At 41.4% G+C, this 15082-nt stretch overlaps 1 protein-coding gene across 1 annotated transcript; it reads right to left on the bottom strand.

The window, feature by feature from the left end:
• Positions 1-201: 201 nt before the first annotated feature.
• Positions 202-12725, bottom strand: zgc:172136 (uncharacterized protein LOC566376 homolog). The gene is made up of 14 exons (XM_053436626.1): positions 12324-12725; positions 9320-9513; positions 9083-9173; positions 7595-7674; positions 7332-7408; positions 6959-7154; positions 6641-6796; positions 6086-6151; positions 4179-4247; positions 3895-4069; positions 3425-3709; positions 2598-2729; positions 2399-2466; positions 202-2307 (listed from the first exon to the last, which is right to left on the bottom strand). The coding sequence occupies exons 2-14, from the start codon at positions 9395-9397 to the stop codon at positions 2017-2019; spliced, it is 1764 nt and encodes a 587-aa protein (XP_053292601.1). The 5' UTR covers positions 9398-9513; positions 12324-12725; the 3' UTR covers positions 202-2016.
• Positions 12726-15082: the final 2357 nt, after the last annotated feature.

Below are 15082 nucleotides of genomic sequence, written 5' to 3' on the forward strand. Positions count from 1 at the left end.
GGACCAATAACCACACAACTTGGTAGAAGGAAGCTGCATGGATCAGAGATGAACCTATACGGCTCTGTTGAGCTTTACTGAGTGCCAGTCTAGTGAATGAATCTGGAATCTTCTCTCAAAAAACATCCCCCCCCCCCTCATAGGGTTTGTAGTGTGAAGCTAACGAGGTGTTTTATAAAGATGTGATCGAAAAACGTCAGACCAAGTGAATCCACTTTATTTCAGCATGAACAGAAAAACAAGAAGGGAGTTTCACTTCACCTCACAACAGTTCCTCATAGCAGCATGATGCATACAAATAGATGTATACAAACCTACTCATTTTGGCAGCATGGTAGGGACATTTGCTGATGTCACCAACCGTGGCTCCGTGGACAGGCAAGCCAGCATCTAAAACATCCTCCTGGATGGCTCCCTGTGTGAACAGTAAGGCGGCGGCTCACACAGAATTTGCGCTTCCCCCTCAGGTGTTTCCCTTACGTACACGCTGCAGTGATAGACTGCGGTTAGAGTCAAAGATAAATAAAAAAAAGATGGAATTATCAGGTGCACAATTCAGAAAGCCCTGCAAAGTAGAGGAGGAGAAGAAAGAACAATATAGAGGTAAGAATCACCCCGATTGTGGACATTATTAATGTTTATTTGTGTCGATACGACATGTAATCAGTACAGGACTATTTGATATTTTTTATTATATATTTGTATTGTTTTTTATAGCTTACAAATTTGTCTGCCTGTGTGTGCATCTGTTTACAGTCCAAAAGTTATTGGGTAGGAGTGTCGGAGTTACGAGCAAGAAGTGTGTCGTGTTCGCTGGACTTTAATAAAGTTACACATAAAGAGAGAAGTTTCCTGTCGTCTATACGCGAGGATGCTACAATATGAACGTGTTCACTGGACGGATGGATGGACGGATGAATCGATGGATAGATCAACAACCTGAAGACAAATTGCCTGCGGCCACTGGATGTCACCATCAAAGAGGCATAAATATCACAACAAAAAAGTTTTTATTTTGTGGCATTAAGAATTTATTTTCACTATGATAAAAAAACAAAACAGTGCTTTAGATAAAAAAAGTAAATTGTTCAGTATTGTGAGTTTTTCATTCACAATTGGAAAAATAGCTCTGCATTTAAGGGCCGACATTCTTTTCCAGTGAGCTCATATTGGCTAAAGACAACAGTTATTTTGCAATTATCGTCCACAAAATAATGTCAAAACAAAGCTGACTGAAAGACTCTTTGTTCTGTGGCTTATATAACACGGCAGATACTGCAGATTCATCACACACCGACAGCTTACAGAAATAGCGCTTTACAATTAATACTTTTCTGTAGTAATTATGAAAAGCGGGAGGAGAATAGCAAATGGGGGAAGCTTTGGATGAATGCATTACCAGCCGTAAAGAGCTTCAATCAATTTTCCACACCAGCAGGTACATTGCTGTGGGAGACTAATAGGAAACGCATGACAGAGCACACTATACAAAAATAGAGTACATTGTCAAACATGGTTTAAAAAAATAAAGGCTAAAGGAATATAGGAGCACACTGCAGTTTAGGTGTTAACGTAAAAATAAACCAATCATGTATTTCAAATGTATCGCATTAACATTTCAAAACTTTACAGCCTCAACACTAATCTCAAACTTGCATAAGTTTTTGACAGCGTCAACTTTACAAGTTACAGTAAAAATGATTAAAATGCATTTGCTTTAAGAAGATGGAATATAATAAAATAGTGCAAGTAGTGTGTGAACACAATATACAACATTAATAAATATGCTTGCTTTACGGATATTGAAATTGTTTGATTGGATCTGTTGTCTAATCCAGAACTTTTCCAGGAGGAGTGAGCATTCCCGTCATCTTCAGTAATGTCTCTGGAAATTCAGGCACACCCTCATTTTCATCACCACCACTCATAAAATACATATTCACGCATTGGCAGCCTGTGAGTTCAGTTGCATTCGGAATGAAGGAAGAGAAAAGACGTTTTACAGGCATCAGGTATTCAAAGTATGAATTCAAGGAACTGTTCATCACCTAACATGTCCAGAGAAATGCTGTTGGTTGACTTGCGGCCATAGAACAAGGGTTTGTCTTGGCAGTGAAAGAGAGGGAAAAAAGTGAGTTCAACAGGGGTCTTTGGGTTTGGAGAGATTTCCGGGAACCCGAAGGTGTAGCTGTGGGAGGAATCGGGCAGCAGCGTCGTCCCCAGGGGAGTCGGAGGTGGAAAGAGGCTGATGTCATCTAGACTGTGGCTGTGCCGATCCACGCCCACGTGTGCTTTAGATTTCAGCATCTTGAATTGAGATAAGACGTAAAGTTAAAATGTGAGGAAAGACGAGGTTATCAAAAGGACGTGAAGAGGAAAGGAGATATATACGACTAACCTGTTTTAACAGATCATCATTGTGCAATTTACCAGTTTCATCAGAGTCTGGGGGAGTAACTTTGTTTTCTGTAGATACAAGAGATCATAGGTCAGTTCTGACAAAGAACAAGCATAATATGCAAGTACAAACTTTTGTTTTCATGGTTGAGAGGAGTAAAATATTCGATATATGTTTATCAAAATCAGATGATTCATACCGGATACATGTGTGACTGAGGGGACTTCAGCACAATCCACTGACACTCCTTCAAGAAGATCCGCCAACTGGAACATCTCATCAGGATCATCTACAAGAGCTTCCTTCGGACTTTCAACATTGCTCTTGATTCCTAAAGAGAAAAGTGTTAGAAATCTGATTATTAAACAATATATATAAATATATTAAATCTTAGAGCCTAGTGGACAGAAAATAATTTTGTACATTAGTGATTAGAGGCAGAAACTTGGACTATGGGCAGAGAAGGTCTCTGGTTCGACTCCACGGAGAGACAACAAAAGACGAACCTGGATTGATCTGTCCAAAAATCCAAGAGTCTCCCTATCCTGTCTAGTGCCCCTGAGCAAGGCACCTTACTCCCCCAACATCTGCTCCCCGAGCGCCGTACATGGCTGCTCACTGCTCTGTGTGTACTGCACCAGATGGGTCAAAAGCAGAGATTAAATTTCCCTTCCTGCATGAGTGTGCCTTTGCATGACTGTGCATGTGTTTGGGACGAATAAATGCATCTTATAACCCTAACCCAAACACATTCACACATTACCACTACGCAGAAATGACACTAAGCCAAAGCTCCATATAGAGGCCTACAAAATTAATATAAAAATAGTAATGTTAATTTACCACCATGCATCTTTAAGTCATACTGCGACCAAGCACATGTTAACCTTACATATTTTCACAACATAAGCAGTAATATATCAAATTGCTAAATATTTTATTCAACAAATCATTTATCATTTAACTCCACACAATATCTAGAAAGACGGATAGCATTTTCCATGTTTCTGAGTAAACTCCTCTCACCTTCTTCTTGCCAGCCGTCATCTTCTATTCGACTCTTACTGCTGGCGTCGAACCCGGAGATGCAGGAGCTGCTGCGGCTCACTGCTTGGCTGAAGCACTGCTCTCCTTGCTGCTGACTCTCATCCTCCATAGAGGCCAGCTCCGTGGAGATGCTGTGTTGGCGGGCGTCAGCTTCGATCCCAGAGCTGCTGGTCGAGTGGCGAGACAGACCAGGGCTGCTTTCGCTGCCGGCGGGGTCCAGGTCCAGGTCATCGCTGATGTATGATTCTCTGTAACGCTTTTTCTCTGAAAGAATAAACAATAAAAGATACAAACTGTAACACTCATCAGGAACACTTTAGATGTTTTGTACGAGAGGCCAATCATTCAACTCAGTTGATACTTAAGTTTTCTTCAAGGACAAGAGAGCTCCCCACCAAACTGTATGATCACAGATACTAATCGTGCCCTTGTATTTACTCCTCTCTTACCTTCGCTCTCCTGGAGATGGCGTAGGTGTTTGAGGGACGGCTGGAGGCTGAGGTAGAGGCGATGGCAGCTGCTCAGGTGCAGGAGGAGGTGGCGAGAGCGGAACGATGATCCAGTGTAATAGACCAGCTTCCGAGCTGATGGCAAGCCATCTGGCTGGATCTCGAATTTCTTACCCTGAATGGAACAAACATATTATACAGGGTGCGCAGAGCTAATGCCCATTAAATAGTTATAATGCATCCATCCAATCTTAACAGTGAATGGAGATGAGCAGTGTGCATACCAGAAAGGTGAGACGTCCCACGTTTGACCAGGGGAAGTTGTACAGCTGCTGTCGCGTGTTGTTTACCTCCTGTGTATATAAAACACAGACACACACATTTATAAGAATTAGCTCTCATGCTTATGAGCCTGTGTTTGGAAAAAAGAAGAGCAGATTCCTGGATATACAGTGGTATGAAAAACTTGAGACAAAAAGGCATTGAGTTGAAGTTGACACATTTCTTTAATATTTTAGGCAAGATAACTTGTTTTGTTATTTCTGGAAAAGAAGCTGAAACAAAAGTTTGGCTACAATGCGCTTTCAGTACTTCGCAACAAAACTCGCAACAACCGAATAACAAAACTATTCGCTTGTTAACGCTTTATGTAGCAGTTAAGAGCTGTTTTCTCCCTGTTTTCCTTTCAAATGACTTCTGTGAGATTTTTGGGTCGTCTCTTTTGAGGTCAGACCACAGATTTTTGGTGTTTCACATCAGGGGACTCTGAGGACCATGGCAAACTATTCAGCTCATGCCTCTTGACCTCAACCACTGTGTCTAACTAACATTATCCTGTTGTAGGAACCATCTTCTTTTCATCTCCAGCTTTTTTGGAAATATCTGCTTTGGGAAATTGTTGTTATTTAATTGATCCCATTCTTCTCTAGCAGTGAAAATGCTCCTTGTGCAACTGGCTGCAACATAAACCCAAAGATTATCCGATTATCAGTCTACCTCAATGATTTCAGTTAATTTCGTGACATCATCCACGTCTTTCTTTGTTCTCATTGTGTCTAAAACATTTAACCTCAGTCCTGTGGACACATGACTTGTTATGCAGACTTCTGACACTGAATTTTGTGGTGAAGATGCAGGAAATGTTTTTCGCTTATGAATCTACCATGAAGTTAGAAGTTGTGAAGGTGTGGCACCCCCATTGCTAAATCTCCCTGAAGATATTTAGCAGTCAAATGAGGGTTCTGATTTCCATCTCAAAAGATCCTCCATAAGTCGCAGAAAGTTTGCTTTATCTTCCAGTCTACAACTTGACCTCCACTGTTCCTGTGAACTGCCACTTTGTAAATACATGACACGTACATGAGCTGAGTAAAGGGCTACATAAAAAACACTTTGCTGTCGTCTTACAGCCTTCTCCTGCTTTGTGGGAATAGGTTGATGCAATGTTCACGGTGCAAGGCTGCGCACAAGGAATTCATGACTGTTGGGACAAGGTTTGAGTCTAGTTTATCATACTTTGAAATTTACATCACTTGGCCTTTCCTAATGATAATGGTGAAGTAGCCATACACCTAAAAAAAGAATTTAGGTACAAGGCTTCAAAGCTGTTGAAGTGCCTACACTTTTGCATGCTGCGATTTTCTATCTAAAGTTGCTTAAAATATTGAATATTTAAGTATTTAAATATTGAATTCGTATTGAACATAACAAGTTTCATCATTAACTTTGTGCCTTTGGGAGATCAGGTCAAGTTCTACTAACATAACCACTCACAGTAACCGATACTTTGAACAACTGTGCCAAAACATTTTCATGCGAGTGTAATTTAAAATTATTGATCAACAAATCAACCGTCCTTCCGTTCAAAGGATCCATCTGGTCTTGGCAAAGAGACTAAGGGCTTCTCAAGGTATCTCACGGTCTGTTGGCTCTTTAATCAGCCAGGCCTCGAGTCCTAATCCACCCCAGATGGCCCCTGATGGACAGATCAAACAACGGAGCGCATGGCAGATGACTCCTATCTCCTCATGCACTGCCGTCAGTGGCAATCCCACACATTCCTCACACGTCTAGTCAGAGGTTTTACAAGACTCTAAATACAAAGACAGAATGTTGGAGCGAACGCAGATTCACCCTTGTGAACGCGAGTGTTGACATACCTACTATGCATTAATAACGTGCTCACACATACCTGATAAACCTGCATTCCTCGTAGGGTCAGACCGAGCAACGCCGTTCCTCTCTCCTCCTTTTTATCCTGGACAAATGAAGGATGACATGTCAGAGAGGCATCTGAGGGCCTCAGATAAGACTGCTATTTCACCGTTAAGCCTCCCTCCCTCCCTACCGGTTTACTAGGAAACACACAAGGCCGCTGCTCACAAATTTTTTAGCATCAACACATTACGCAATGGTTGGGCCAACCCTCAAAATATCACTCAGTAGATGAGCGAGTTCGAAATGGGGAGGATAATAAACTGAAATAGATGGAGGGTTACGTAACTTCCCCATTGTTATTTGTGCAGCGTGGCTCAAATGAAGCCAGACTAACTGTGTTTGTGTTGGAAAAGAGAGTATCGCAGTCAGAGAAGAAATATTCCTGGAATAGCTTTAGATTAAAAACACATTCCATCGCCCACTAGGCTCAATAACCGTTATTTGTTATTTTAATAATATAAATCAACTGTACAAATAAACCACACCCTTCTCATTTTCATGACACTGAAATACTAAACTGGTTCACGACCTTTTGCAGTCTGTAAAATGTGACTGGTACATCCTCCAGTCGACACGACTCCCGGATGAAGAGGAGGATGGCGTCTCGGGCAGACATGCCCCACAGCTCCTGGTGCACTTTGGGCCCATGGCAGAGGAGGTAGTTCACCCCACGCTTAGCTACAATCTACAGACAGAAGTAGAGAGACATGTTATCCACAGAGATCAACACAACCTCAAAATATAAAATATTTAAATCTTTTACAGGCAAATGTATGAACATTTTAAACTGAACATCACATTAGATTCAAAGTGTATGCAAATGCTGCTGCTCCATAATAACACCTACCCACGGGGGAAAGTAATCCTTGAGTTCAAAGTACGGGGTGATCTCTCCATACTCCCTGGGCAGCGGGTGGTCGCCGAGGTCAGCCTGCAAGGCGTAACCTGCCAGCTGGAAGTAAACCTCCTCCTGCTGACGACATTCAGAGCGAAGCATGCGCTCACGCAAGTCGGAGTAGTATAGATGTCGTGCCTTTCGCTCACTGGTACCGCACATATATAAAAAAAAAAAGGTAGAAGAAGGTAGAGGATAAGATGTCAGAAAGGAGGACGAAGATGGATGAAGTATAAACACCAAGTTCACAAGCAATAAAAGAAAAAAGGAAAGCTTGTGCAGTGGTGAGGGAGATGTTATATAGAACAAATATAGAGGGACATACCAAATGAGTCTCCCATTTTCCACGTAGTACTGCACTTTGAGGAAGAGTACGAGAGGCAAAGGTCTCTTGTGAAGTGCCTGTGTGTAGAAAGAGACGTGTCAGAGTCGGCCTGTGTGTGTGTGAACATCTTTTTGTCATGCTAAATGAAGAGTCGTGGCATGTAGGCCACTGAACTGCGCCTCCCGCTTAACGAGCAGCTCGCAACAAAAGGCTTCTGATTCACACAATCGCAATTTGCAACCCTGCACAAAAGGCCCTCTTACCTTTCCTGAATCTTGCCTCCATTCCTTGGGAAAGTACTTGGTCAGTTTCTCCTCCATATCTAAAAAGATGTGCTCATTGTCTGCAATGAAGGAGAAGGAGACAGGCAAGAAACAGATAGTGAGCAAGCAAAGAAAACAATAATGTTGCCAAGCGGAAAATGTGCCCTACAACGGGAGTCATTAGGGCAAAAGAAAAAAGCCCTTGTTCTTTTGTTTGCGAACGAGGCTACGAGGAAGCTAATGACAACAGAGCTAATGTTAATGAAACCCATCATAACTCAAATCTTGATATTTTACCATTACCTATCATGAAATCCCCAGAACTTAACTAATGCTAATGTTGTTTGATTAAAAAACTAAAAAGCTAAAGAGCAGTTTGCAGCTTGTGTTCAGAGTCAGAATGAGATTGTTGTGTCACTCTCAGCCGATGAGTCACAAGAGGGGCATTTTTCTGTTTGTTTCACCTTATCTGTTTTGTTCAACTTAGTGCTGGCCGAGCTGTTTCACAACCCGCTCCCTCAAATCATCCATCCTTCCTTCCTTTCACCTCGTCTCATTCTTACTCTGACTCACTCCAGCTCCTCCACCTCTCAGCCTTCATTCAGGCCATTGAGTAAGAGTCTGAGTAAGAGGCGGCCCCTGTCATGACGAATATCTCTTCACCCCACCCTCCTCTCTCTTCCCATCATCAATCCATCCCTCCCCTCAGTGAAGAGGAGGAATGCAAGGGTGCATTCCAGGCTTAATGAAGTTAATATTGCAGGAATCCAGGCCTAAGTGATCGCTGAAACAACACCACAAAAAACAAAAGGCTGCTTGTTCAAGCGGTGAGCCACGTTAGATTACCGAGGCATTTTGGTGTATTTGTAAGTGGAAAGAGAACAGGGACACAATGAAACAGAAAGTAAGTGGATTACTTTGTTTAATTATGCAGACTGGGGAGGCAGAATAGTTATTTTTTTTGGTGTGGTGAAAGTCCGTTGACAGAAAAAATGTTTTCAAAAGAGGCACCGAGCCGAGCCCTGCTGCAAACCGTTGTCATAATCCAAACATGATGCTCTTGTTTGCGACTTGACTGAGTTTTGGCAAAAAAATTGTAACTGCATGAACTGATCAACTAACCTTACAATTGTAGGCAGGGCGTCTACAGCTATAAACAATTACTTCCAGGCACTGGCTTTAACCACCACGAGCACTTGTTATTCTCAAGCCACCTTTCATCAAAATTGCATTTCCCCATGTTCAGAAACTAGCTAGCAGGTTTGCTAGAAAGGCATTAACTTAACGCTTAAACTTAACCAAACTAAACATCCAATATGAATTCACTACCCTCCTAGGGCTTTGACTGGTAAAACTCAATTCAACACATGTTTTGACTCATGGCCACTGTGTGTATGGTCACAGGTTTAAGCCTTCTGACAACACTGCTGTGTATTCGAGTGTGAACAGTTGTTTCAGTTTGAGGGGATAAATGAGGAGTGAACCTACCCTTCACCACTGTGAGGCCAAAGAAGAACAGCTCTTTGACTCCGAGAAGCTCTGTCACACGATTGAAAACATCCTGCCCTGTGGACTTTGGCTGGAGCAGGAGAAAAGACAAAAAAACAAGTATAAAGCAACTATGTATTCACCAAAAAATGTGGTGCAGCCAAAACATTGAAGTGATAAACAGAAGTTTGACTCTTAGGGTCAGGAGAACAGCTAGGGACATATTAAAACACTCACCCTGACAGTGATGTCCAGCTGTTCTTTGTTGGGGAGGAGAACACAAATGGTTCTCTCCTGCTTTATCGAGGCAGACATGTTGTCTTCTGTATGTCTGTGATAAGCACTCTCGCTATTTCACTGCTTCGATCTCCTCTTGCTCCTCTCTATCCTTCTCTTTTTATCGGTTCCAAGGCAGCTTGTCCATATTGCATCTGAAAAAAAAAAAGGATGACATCAGAGTGAGATAAGTAAAGTTATAAATCCATGATTCAATTAAAGAGAATGATGATGACAGCAGAGGGGAATTCAAAACAGATGATCAGCTCATGTGTAAGATCTGAATCCAACTGAAGAGAACTCAACAAATTAGAACGTCTCAGAGCAACTCCACTCTGCAGAACACAGCTTCTATTAATATTGCATTAACATACTGTCACAGCAAAAACAATCCCCTACCCAGACATAAGTACAGAGATACGTCCCATAAGACCACAGCCAAGATTAACTCAACACCGGCCGTCCCTGTGGAGGGGTTAGAGGCCAAGTGTTTGCCATCACGATTATCCTCCAGAGGGATAATCCAAAAATAAGAAACAATAAATAGCCAAAATACATTAATCCAAATAACACACCTTGTCCCTGATCCTTATCAATAACTAAAACAGTGTCTAAATTAAAAACGATGAAATAGTTAAATGAGCTTATCATACTGTAATCCTAACAACAGCCAACAACGTAATCAAGATGATCCTTGTGCTTAGTTATTCACCTATTCTAACAGGATCAATCACAACACAATAATGAAAGGGGGACTGGGTTAAAACATATTCATACTGCTAAACATACTCCAACAAATGGCAAATGGGGAGGGGGGAGGGGAGGCAAGGACCAAGGATCACCTAAAACTTGCCCAACTGGGCTGACCTGAGGCCCCAACTGGTGCGAGGCTCATCTGATTAACGTCTCAGAATCAACTAATCAGGTTAATTACTGCTGTGCGCCGACTCTTAATCCCTTAAATCCCGCCAGGATGATAACCAGAGGGAAGGAAGAAAGAAAGAGAAGAATACAAGGGACAAAATTAAGAAACAGGTTGTTCTTGTGTCAGTCTGCTCAAAAAGTAAAACACTGTTTTTAATGTAGATAAGAGAGCATGTTAAATGTTCCCTGGACAAACAAAGTTTCTGCTGCTTTGTCTTATTAACCCTTGGGGAGGGGGGCTATCTCATTTGGGGGGGGGGGGGGGGGGGATACTTTTACATATGTTTAAAAGCACCAGATGCAAACAGGTCTCACTGTTGATGAGAATACAAAACCACAAAAAACATGTTTTCCAGTGTGCAAAGCATTATGGGAACTACAAAGGTGAATGTTCTTGGCTCTGAGGCCAAAACATTTGACATACCAGATATGATTTAAGGGCATGTTCAAACACAGCCTCACTAACATTCAGGTGTAAGCGCAAACGGACAAAATAAACCTGAAATTCCAGTGACTGGAACACCTGATTCGTTTGAGACTCAGTTGTACGTTCACTGTGACGCTGTCGTAGATGGTGCAAAAGTTCAAGGGCTCTTAACACTTCTCACAACATATAAACAAATCCTATAAACTATATTAGATCATTATCAACTTTTGTTAGACTTAGAGTTCTTCTGCAATATAATTAAAACCCATAGAGATAGTGTTGTCGCTTTATACTCTGGTACTGTAAGCTAAGTCTATAACATGAGTTATACTGCTAAGATACAATACTGCTTCCTTTACAGACTATACACTCACTGAAACACCACCATAGAATGTGTGCAAATAGTAATACAACACGTGGGAAGAATTGTTTGTAGACATTTGGGAGCAATTCATGAGCAATTCATCTACCAAGAATAAGAGAGACGATTCTTAAGTCAATAAAAAAAGCATTAACATTCTAAAAGCTGTCTTAATCTTAAAGGTGGGTTTGGTTTGTTTTTACAAGCATCTGAACTTTTTATACTGACAAAAATACTGTCAGACTTAGATGATTTACTTAAAAGAATAAGCAGTACAAAATGCACCTGAAAAGCAAGCATTAAAAGTGCTGAGCTACTAATAAACACAGGGAAACCAAACCAACCTTACTCTGCTACGAATGCAGAGTAAAAAACATCTTTATAAACCACGGGGGGGGGGGGGGGGGGGGGGGGGGGTAACTGAGTCCCATCTGCAACCCAAGTCCACTATTATGCCCGCACAGAGCTGGGCTGACGTCTGCAGACATCCCCCTTGATGCTGACCAGGGGGAAACCTGGCATCACATGAGAGCAGCCATCTGTATCCCATAATTCCCCTGCAAGACTGCTATAATCCCCGGTTCTGAGCACAGTCCTGGGAAAACAAGAAGAAAACAACATCCCCCTGTGTGCACCGTGCGAGCTCAGCGAAGAGCCGGGGATCCTCACTGCTCAACTTCCACCCAACTTTAACCCGAGAGGGAGCGAGAGAAGAGGCTGTGTTTTTAATCTGAATTAACTGAAGAACACAGCAGATGCACTCGTCCCACTTGGAAACAATAGACAGCCTTTCAGATCCGTGGGGGTGCGGGGATTGTCTACAGGTCTCAGAGCAGTGGTGGGCATTTACATCAGGGTTCAGTGATTCCTGTGAGGCGAGAATGAAAACACTCCTCACTGGTGCAGCACTGGCGGACAGGAGGGATGGGTTTAAACCTCCATTTGTAATGCTCCTTATTTTATCTTCTACCTCGATTTACACGTTATGGTTATTTAACGCGACGCAACCAGCTAGTTGCCGCTTCTTCTGTCACTTTCTGTGCACCAAGTGAATTGCGTACATTTAAGAGAAAAACAATAGAAAAGTTAAATAGTTATATATACACTTCACGCTGCCAGTCCTGGTGACGTTAACAACTTTAAAGGGGAAAAGCGTGTGTGTGTGTGTGTTTGGACGTGATGTCAACCTGACGCAACAAGCGCATCACTAACTTCGCTGCTCTTTAGCTCTGTAGAAGGCGGAAGTTACTCACCATCATATCTCAGGAGGTGAGGCGTTCACACTTCGGTCGCAGGTCTTCTCAAAGCTCCTTCCTCAGACCGTGTAGTTGTATCCACCGGGATGCACCATGACAGCGGAGACGTTAACAGCTGCTTCTCCCTCCTCCTCTTCCTCCCCATCGCTTATTAAAAGTTCTGGAGCCACAGTGAAGCTCTAACGACTGGGTCGTACCATGGGACACAGTTGTAGGGGTGCTCTCTTCAATTCCTGCTAAAACTCGTCGTAGTACTTTCACGTTCTCGACATTGGATATTTGACTTGTTGTCTATTTGATAAATATGTAAAACCAAAATGTTTCTCAATCGATCAACCGGTATAGAAACAATATTTCAATATAATCCAATAACTCATAGATTTACCCCCCGATATTTTGCGTTGGTCGAACGATCTTGTGCTCAAAATATGAGGATGGGCTGAGAGCAGAGAGTGTACGAGCCAATCAGAGGCAGGATGTGGGCGGGTCTACGTCCCAGTAAATAATAATAAATAATAAATATGTCTGAAACATTTATCTAAATTTTTTTGCTGTAATTAACTAAATGTATGTGACGAAAGCAGAACAAAAACAAGAAAAAAGATGGACATGAAACTTATAAATATACTATTATAAATGTTTTTCACAGCTTCAGTTAGGCCACTGCTAACTTTGCCAATTCAGAATTTGAAAACACATACAATAGAAAACATAATGCATTGTTATAAAGTCAATAAAATCAGTAGTATATGATTACAACATTAAATATAAGCTAATTTCCCCCTGCTACTTAGTCTATAGGGTTTTTATATTGTTTTTTATTCACATTGTTGGTTTATTATTGTCGTGCACTGGTTGCTGCTTGTACATCAAATTGCCCTTGAAGGAAAATAAAGATTTTCTTTAATGAACAACTTCAGTTAATCACAAGCTGCACAAACCAAGCAAGAGCAGCAGAGGAACCCAGCAGCCAGCAGGGGGCAGCCTCAGGACATCACATGGAAACAAGCAGCAGCAGACTGCTTGGAAATTAAACAGCAAAGATCCAGGGATTTGTTGTTGTTGTAGATTCGTGCAGTAGTGAGGCCTCACCTGGTCTGTGCATAAATTGGAAGTCAACCTGAAAAGCTAAACTTGAAGAAATCCACAGGGGGACAGAGAGACAGCTCACCTTCAAAGTAAAAGTTCCGGAGGCTGGAGGTTTGATTTGATTAATGAGTAATGAGTGACCCTTACTCCTTGTGCTAGTTGATGGGGAAAAATGTCATTTATTTGGTCACCGAATATAAACTAAAAGGTTTTGCATGAATTTTCAGAATTATATTCAATTAAATGTGTCCCACACTGTGAATCTCGTAAGCCAAGGTCAGAAACTACTGGTTATTCTCTAACAATAGGTTTTTAAAGCATGTTAAATCATCCAGTATCTAAAATCCAAATATAAAATTAACTTTTAAGTAAGGCTGTCAAATATATGTAGTAAAGTAGAAAATGTATCAAAAAAAGCATAGAATGACACAGACACACAAACACAATAATGTGTCCATCTTCTTCCTGTGCTTAGTTTCTCATGGAAATGAGCAGATAATCCAATCCTTACTGTTGATTTGACGACGGCGTGAACTTAGAGGTGAGTGAACGTTTGGCCTAGTGGGTAGAGTGGTCGTTTTCTGACAAGAAAGTCCGGGGTTCAATCTGCATGCCGAAGTGTCCATGGCAAGATAATCAACCTCTAAATTTGGCAGAACTTCAACCACCTATTCATTGCACAATATCTTAAACTATGTAAAGTCAATTCATTTGCCTGAAAAATTATAATAATAATCATTACAATTTCTTATTGTATGTCAGTGCTCGGGCCCTAAATATCAAAAACCAACATCAATCCGTTCATTACAACATAATCAGGCATTAGGTATTCCTATATAAATGTGAAGTGATGATTAAAAAATACATAAATTGCTGGGAAGTCTAACCTCTTCAAGCGAGAAGCCTTGACGTAGGAACTACTACTTTAAGAGTTGGTTGGGAATTCTTGTAGATATGTAATTACCATTTGAGGATAATGGCTATCGTCACATACCTCATTCACATATTTCATTGTTAGTGTTTGTTGCCCTCGGAGAAGGGAAAAATTCAGATCAGATTTCATTGAATTTTTCAAATGTATTTAATTCCAGGTGAGTTGAGTCACCTTGATGAAAAATGTGAATGTAACCGATCAAAGGTTTGTCATGGATTCAATGAATACATATAAGAAACATGAAAAGGATGTTAGCATTCATTGTCCCCTCTGTGTTTTCCTTCGCATAGTCTTCATCATGGTTTGATTTGCTGTGTGGAGACGCTGAAAAGGAAATCCTAGTTGCACCAGAGATGCTACAAAAATAAATACAATTCTTGCTAAGCACACTTCACTGGGAAGTCTAATGTTTGGTGTATTAAAATGAGGAGCAGAGAAAAGTTGTTAAAGTTCAAGTAGATGCAGGGTGAGGGGGATGTCCTACAGCAGGGAGTCTTCAGGCTCCAATGACTCCCCTGTGGTTCTTTCGTTGAAAGAGACAGAGGTCGTTTGACACCTCCACAAAGGAGGATATGTTTTCACCCCTGTTCATCCATTCGTTTGTTTGACAGCCGGTTTATGCAAAGATAAATTAGAACCATTGAACAGATTTTCTCGAAACTTGGAAGGATGGGACATGGGAACAGAACAAACCCGATACATTCTGGCTGGCATCTGTACAAAGGAGAAAATT

Source organism: Pleuronectes platessa, chromosome 12, assembly GCF_947347685.1.
Source record: "Pleuronectes platessa chromosome 12, fPlePla1.1, whole genome shotgun sequence".
In the NCBI taxonomy this organism is placed as follows: Eukaryota; Metazoa; Chordata; class Actinopteri; order Pleuronectiformes; family Pleuronectidae; genus Pleuronectes; species Pleuronectes platessa.

What these genes read in the sequence shown, in the direction of transcription:
- zgc:172136 (XM_053436626.1), bottom strand. Translation starts at nt 9,397, where the DNA reads ATGTCTGCCTCGATAAAGCAGGAGAGAACCATTTGTGTTCTCCTCCCC. An exon ending in GAAAATGGGAGACTCATTTG is followed by an intron (nt 7,155 to 7,331) that starts GTATGTCCCTCT and finishes GTGCGGTACCAG; the next exon opens with TGAGCGAAAGGCACGACATC. An exon ending in TGGGACGTCTCACCTTTCTG is followed by an intron (nt 4,070 to 4,178) that starts GTATGCACACTG and finishes TGTTCCATTCAG; the next exon opens with GGTAAGAAATTCGAGATCCA.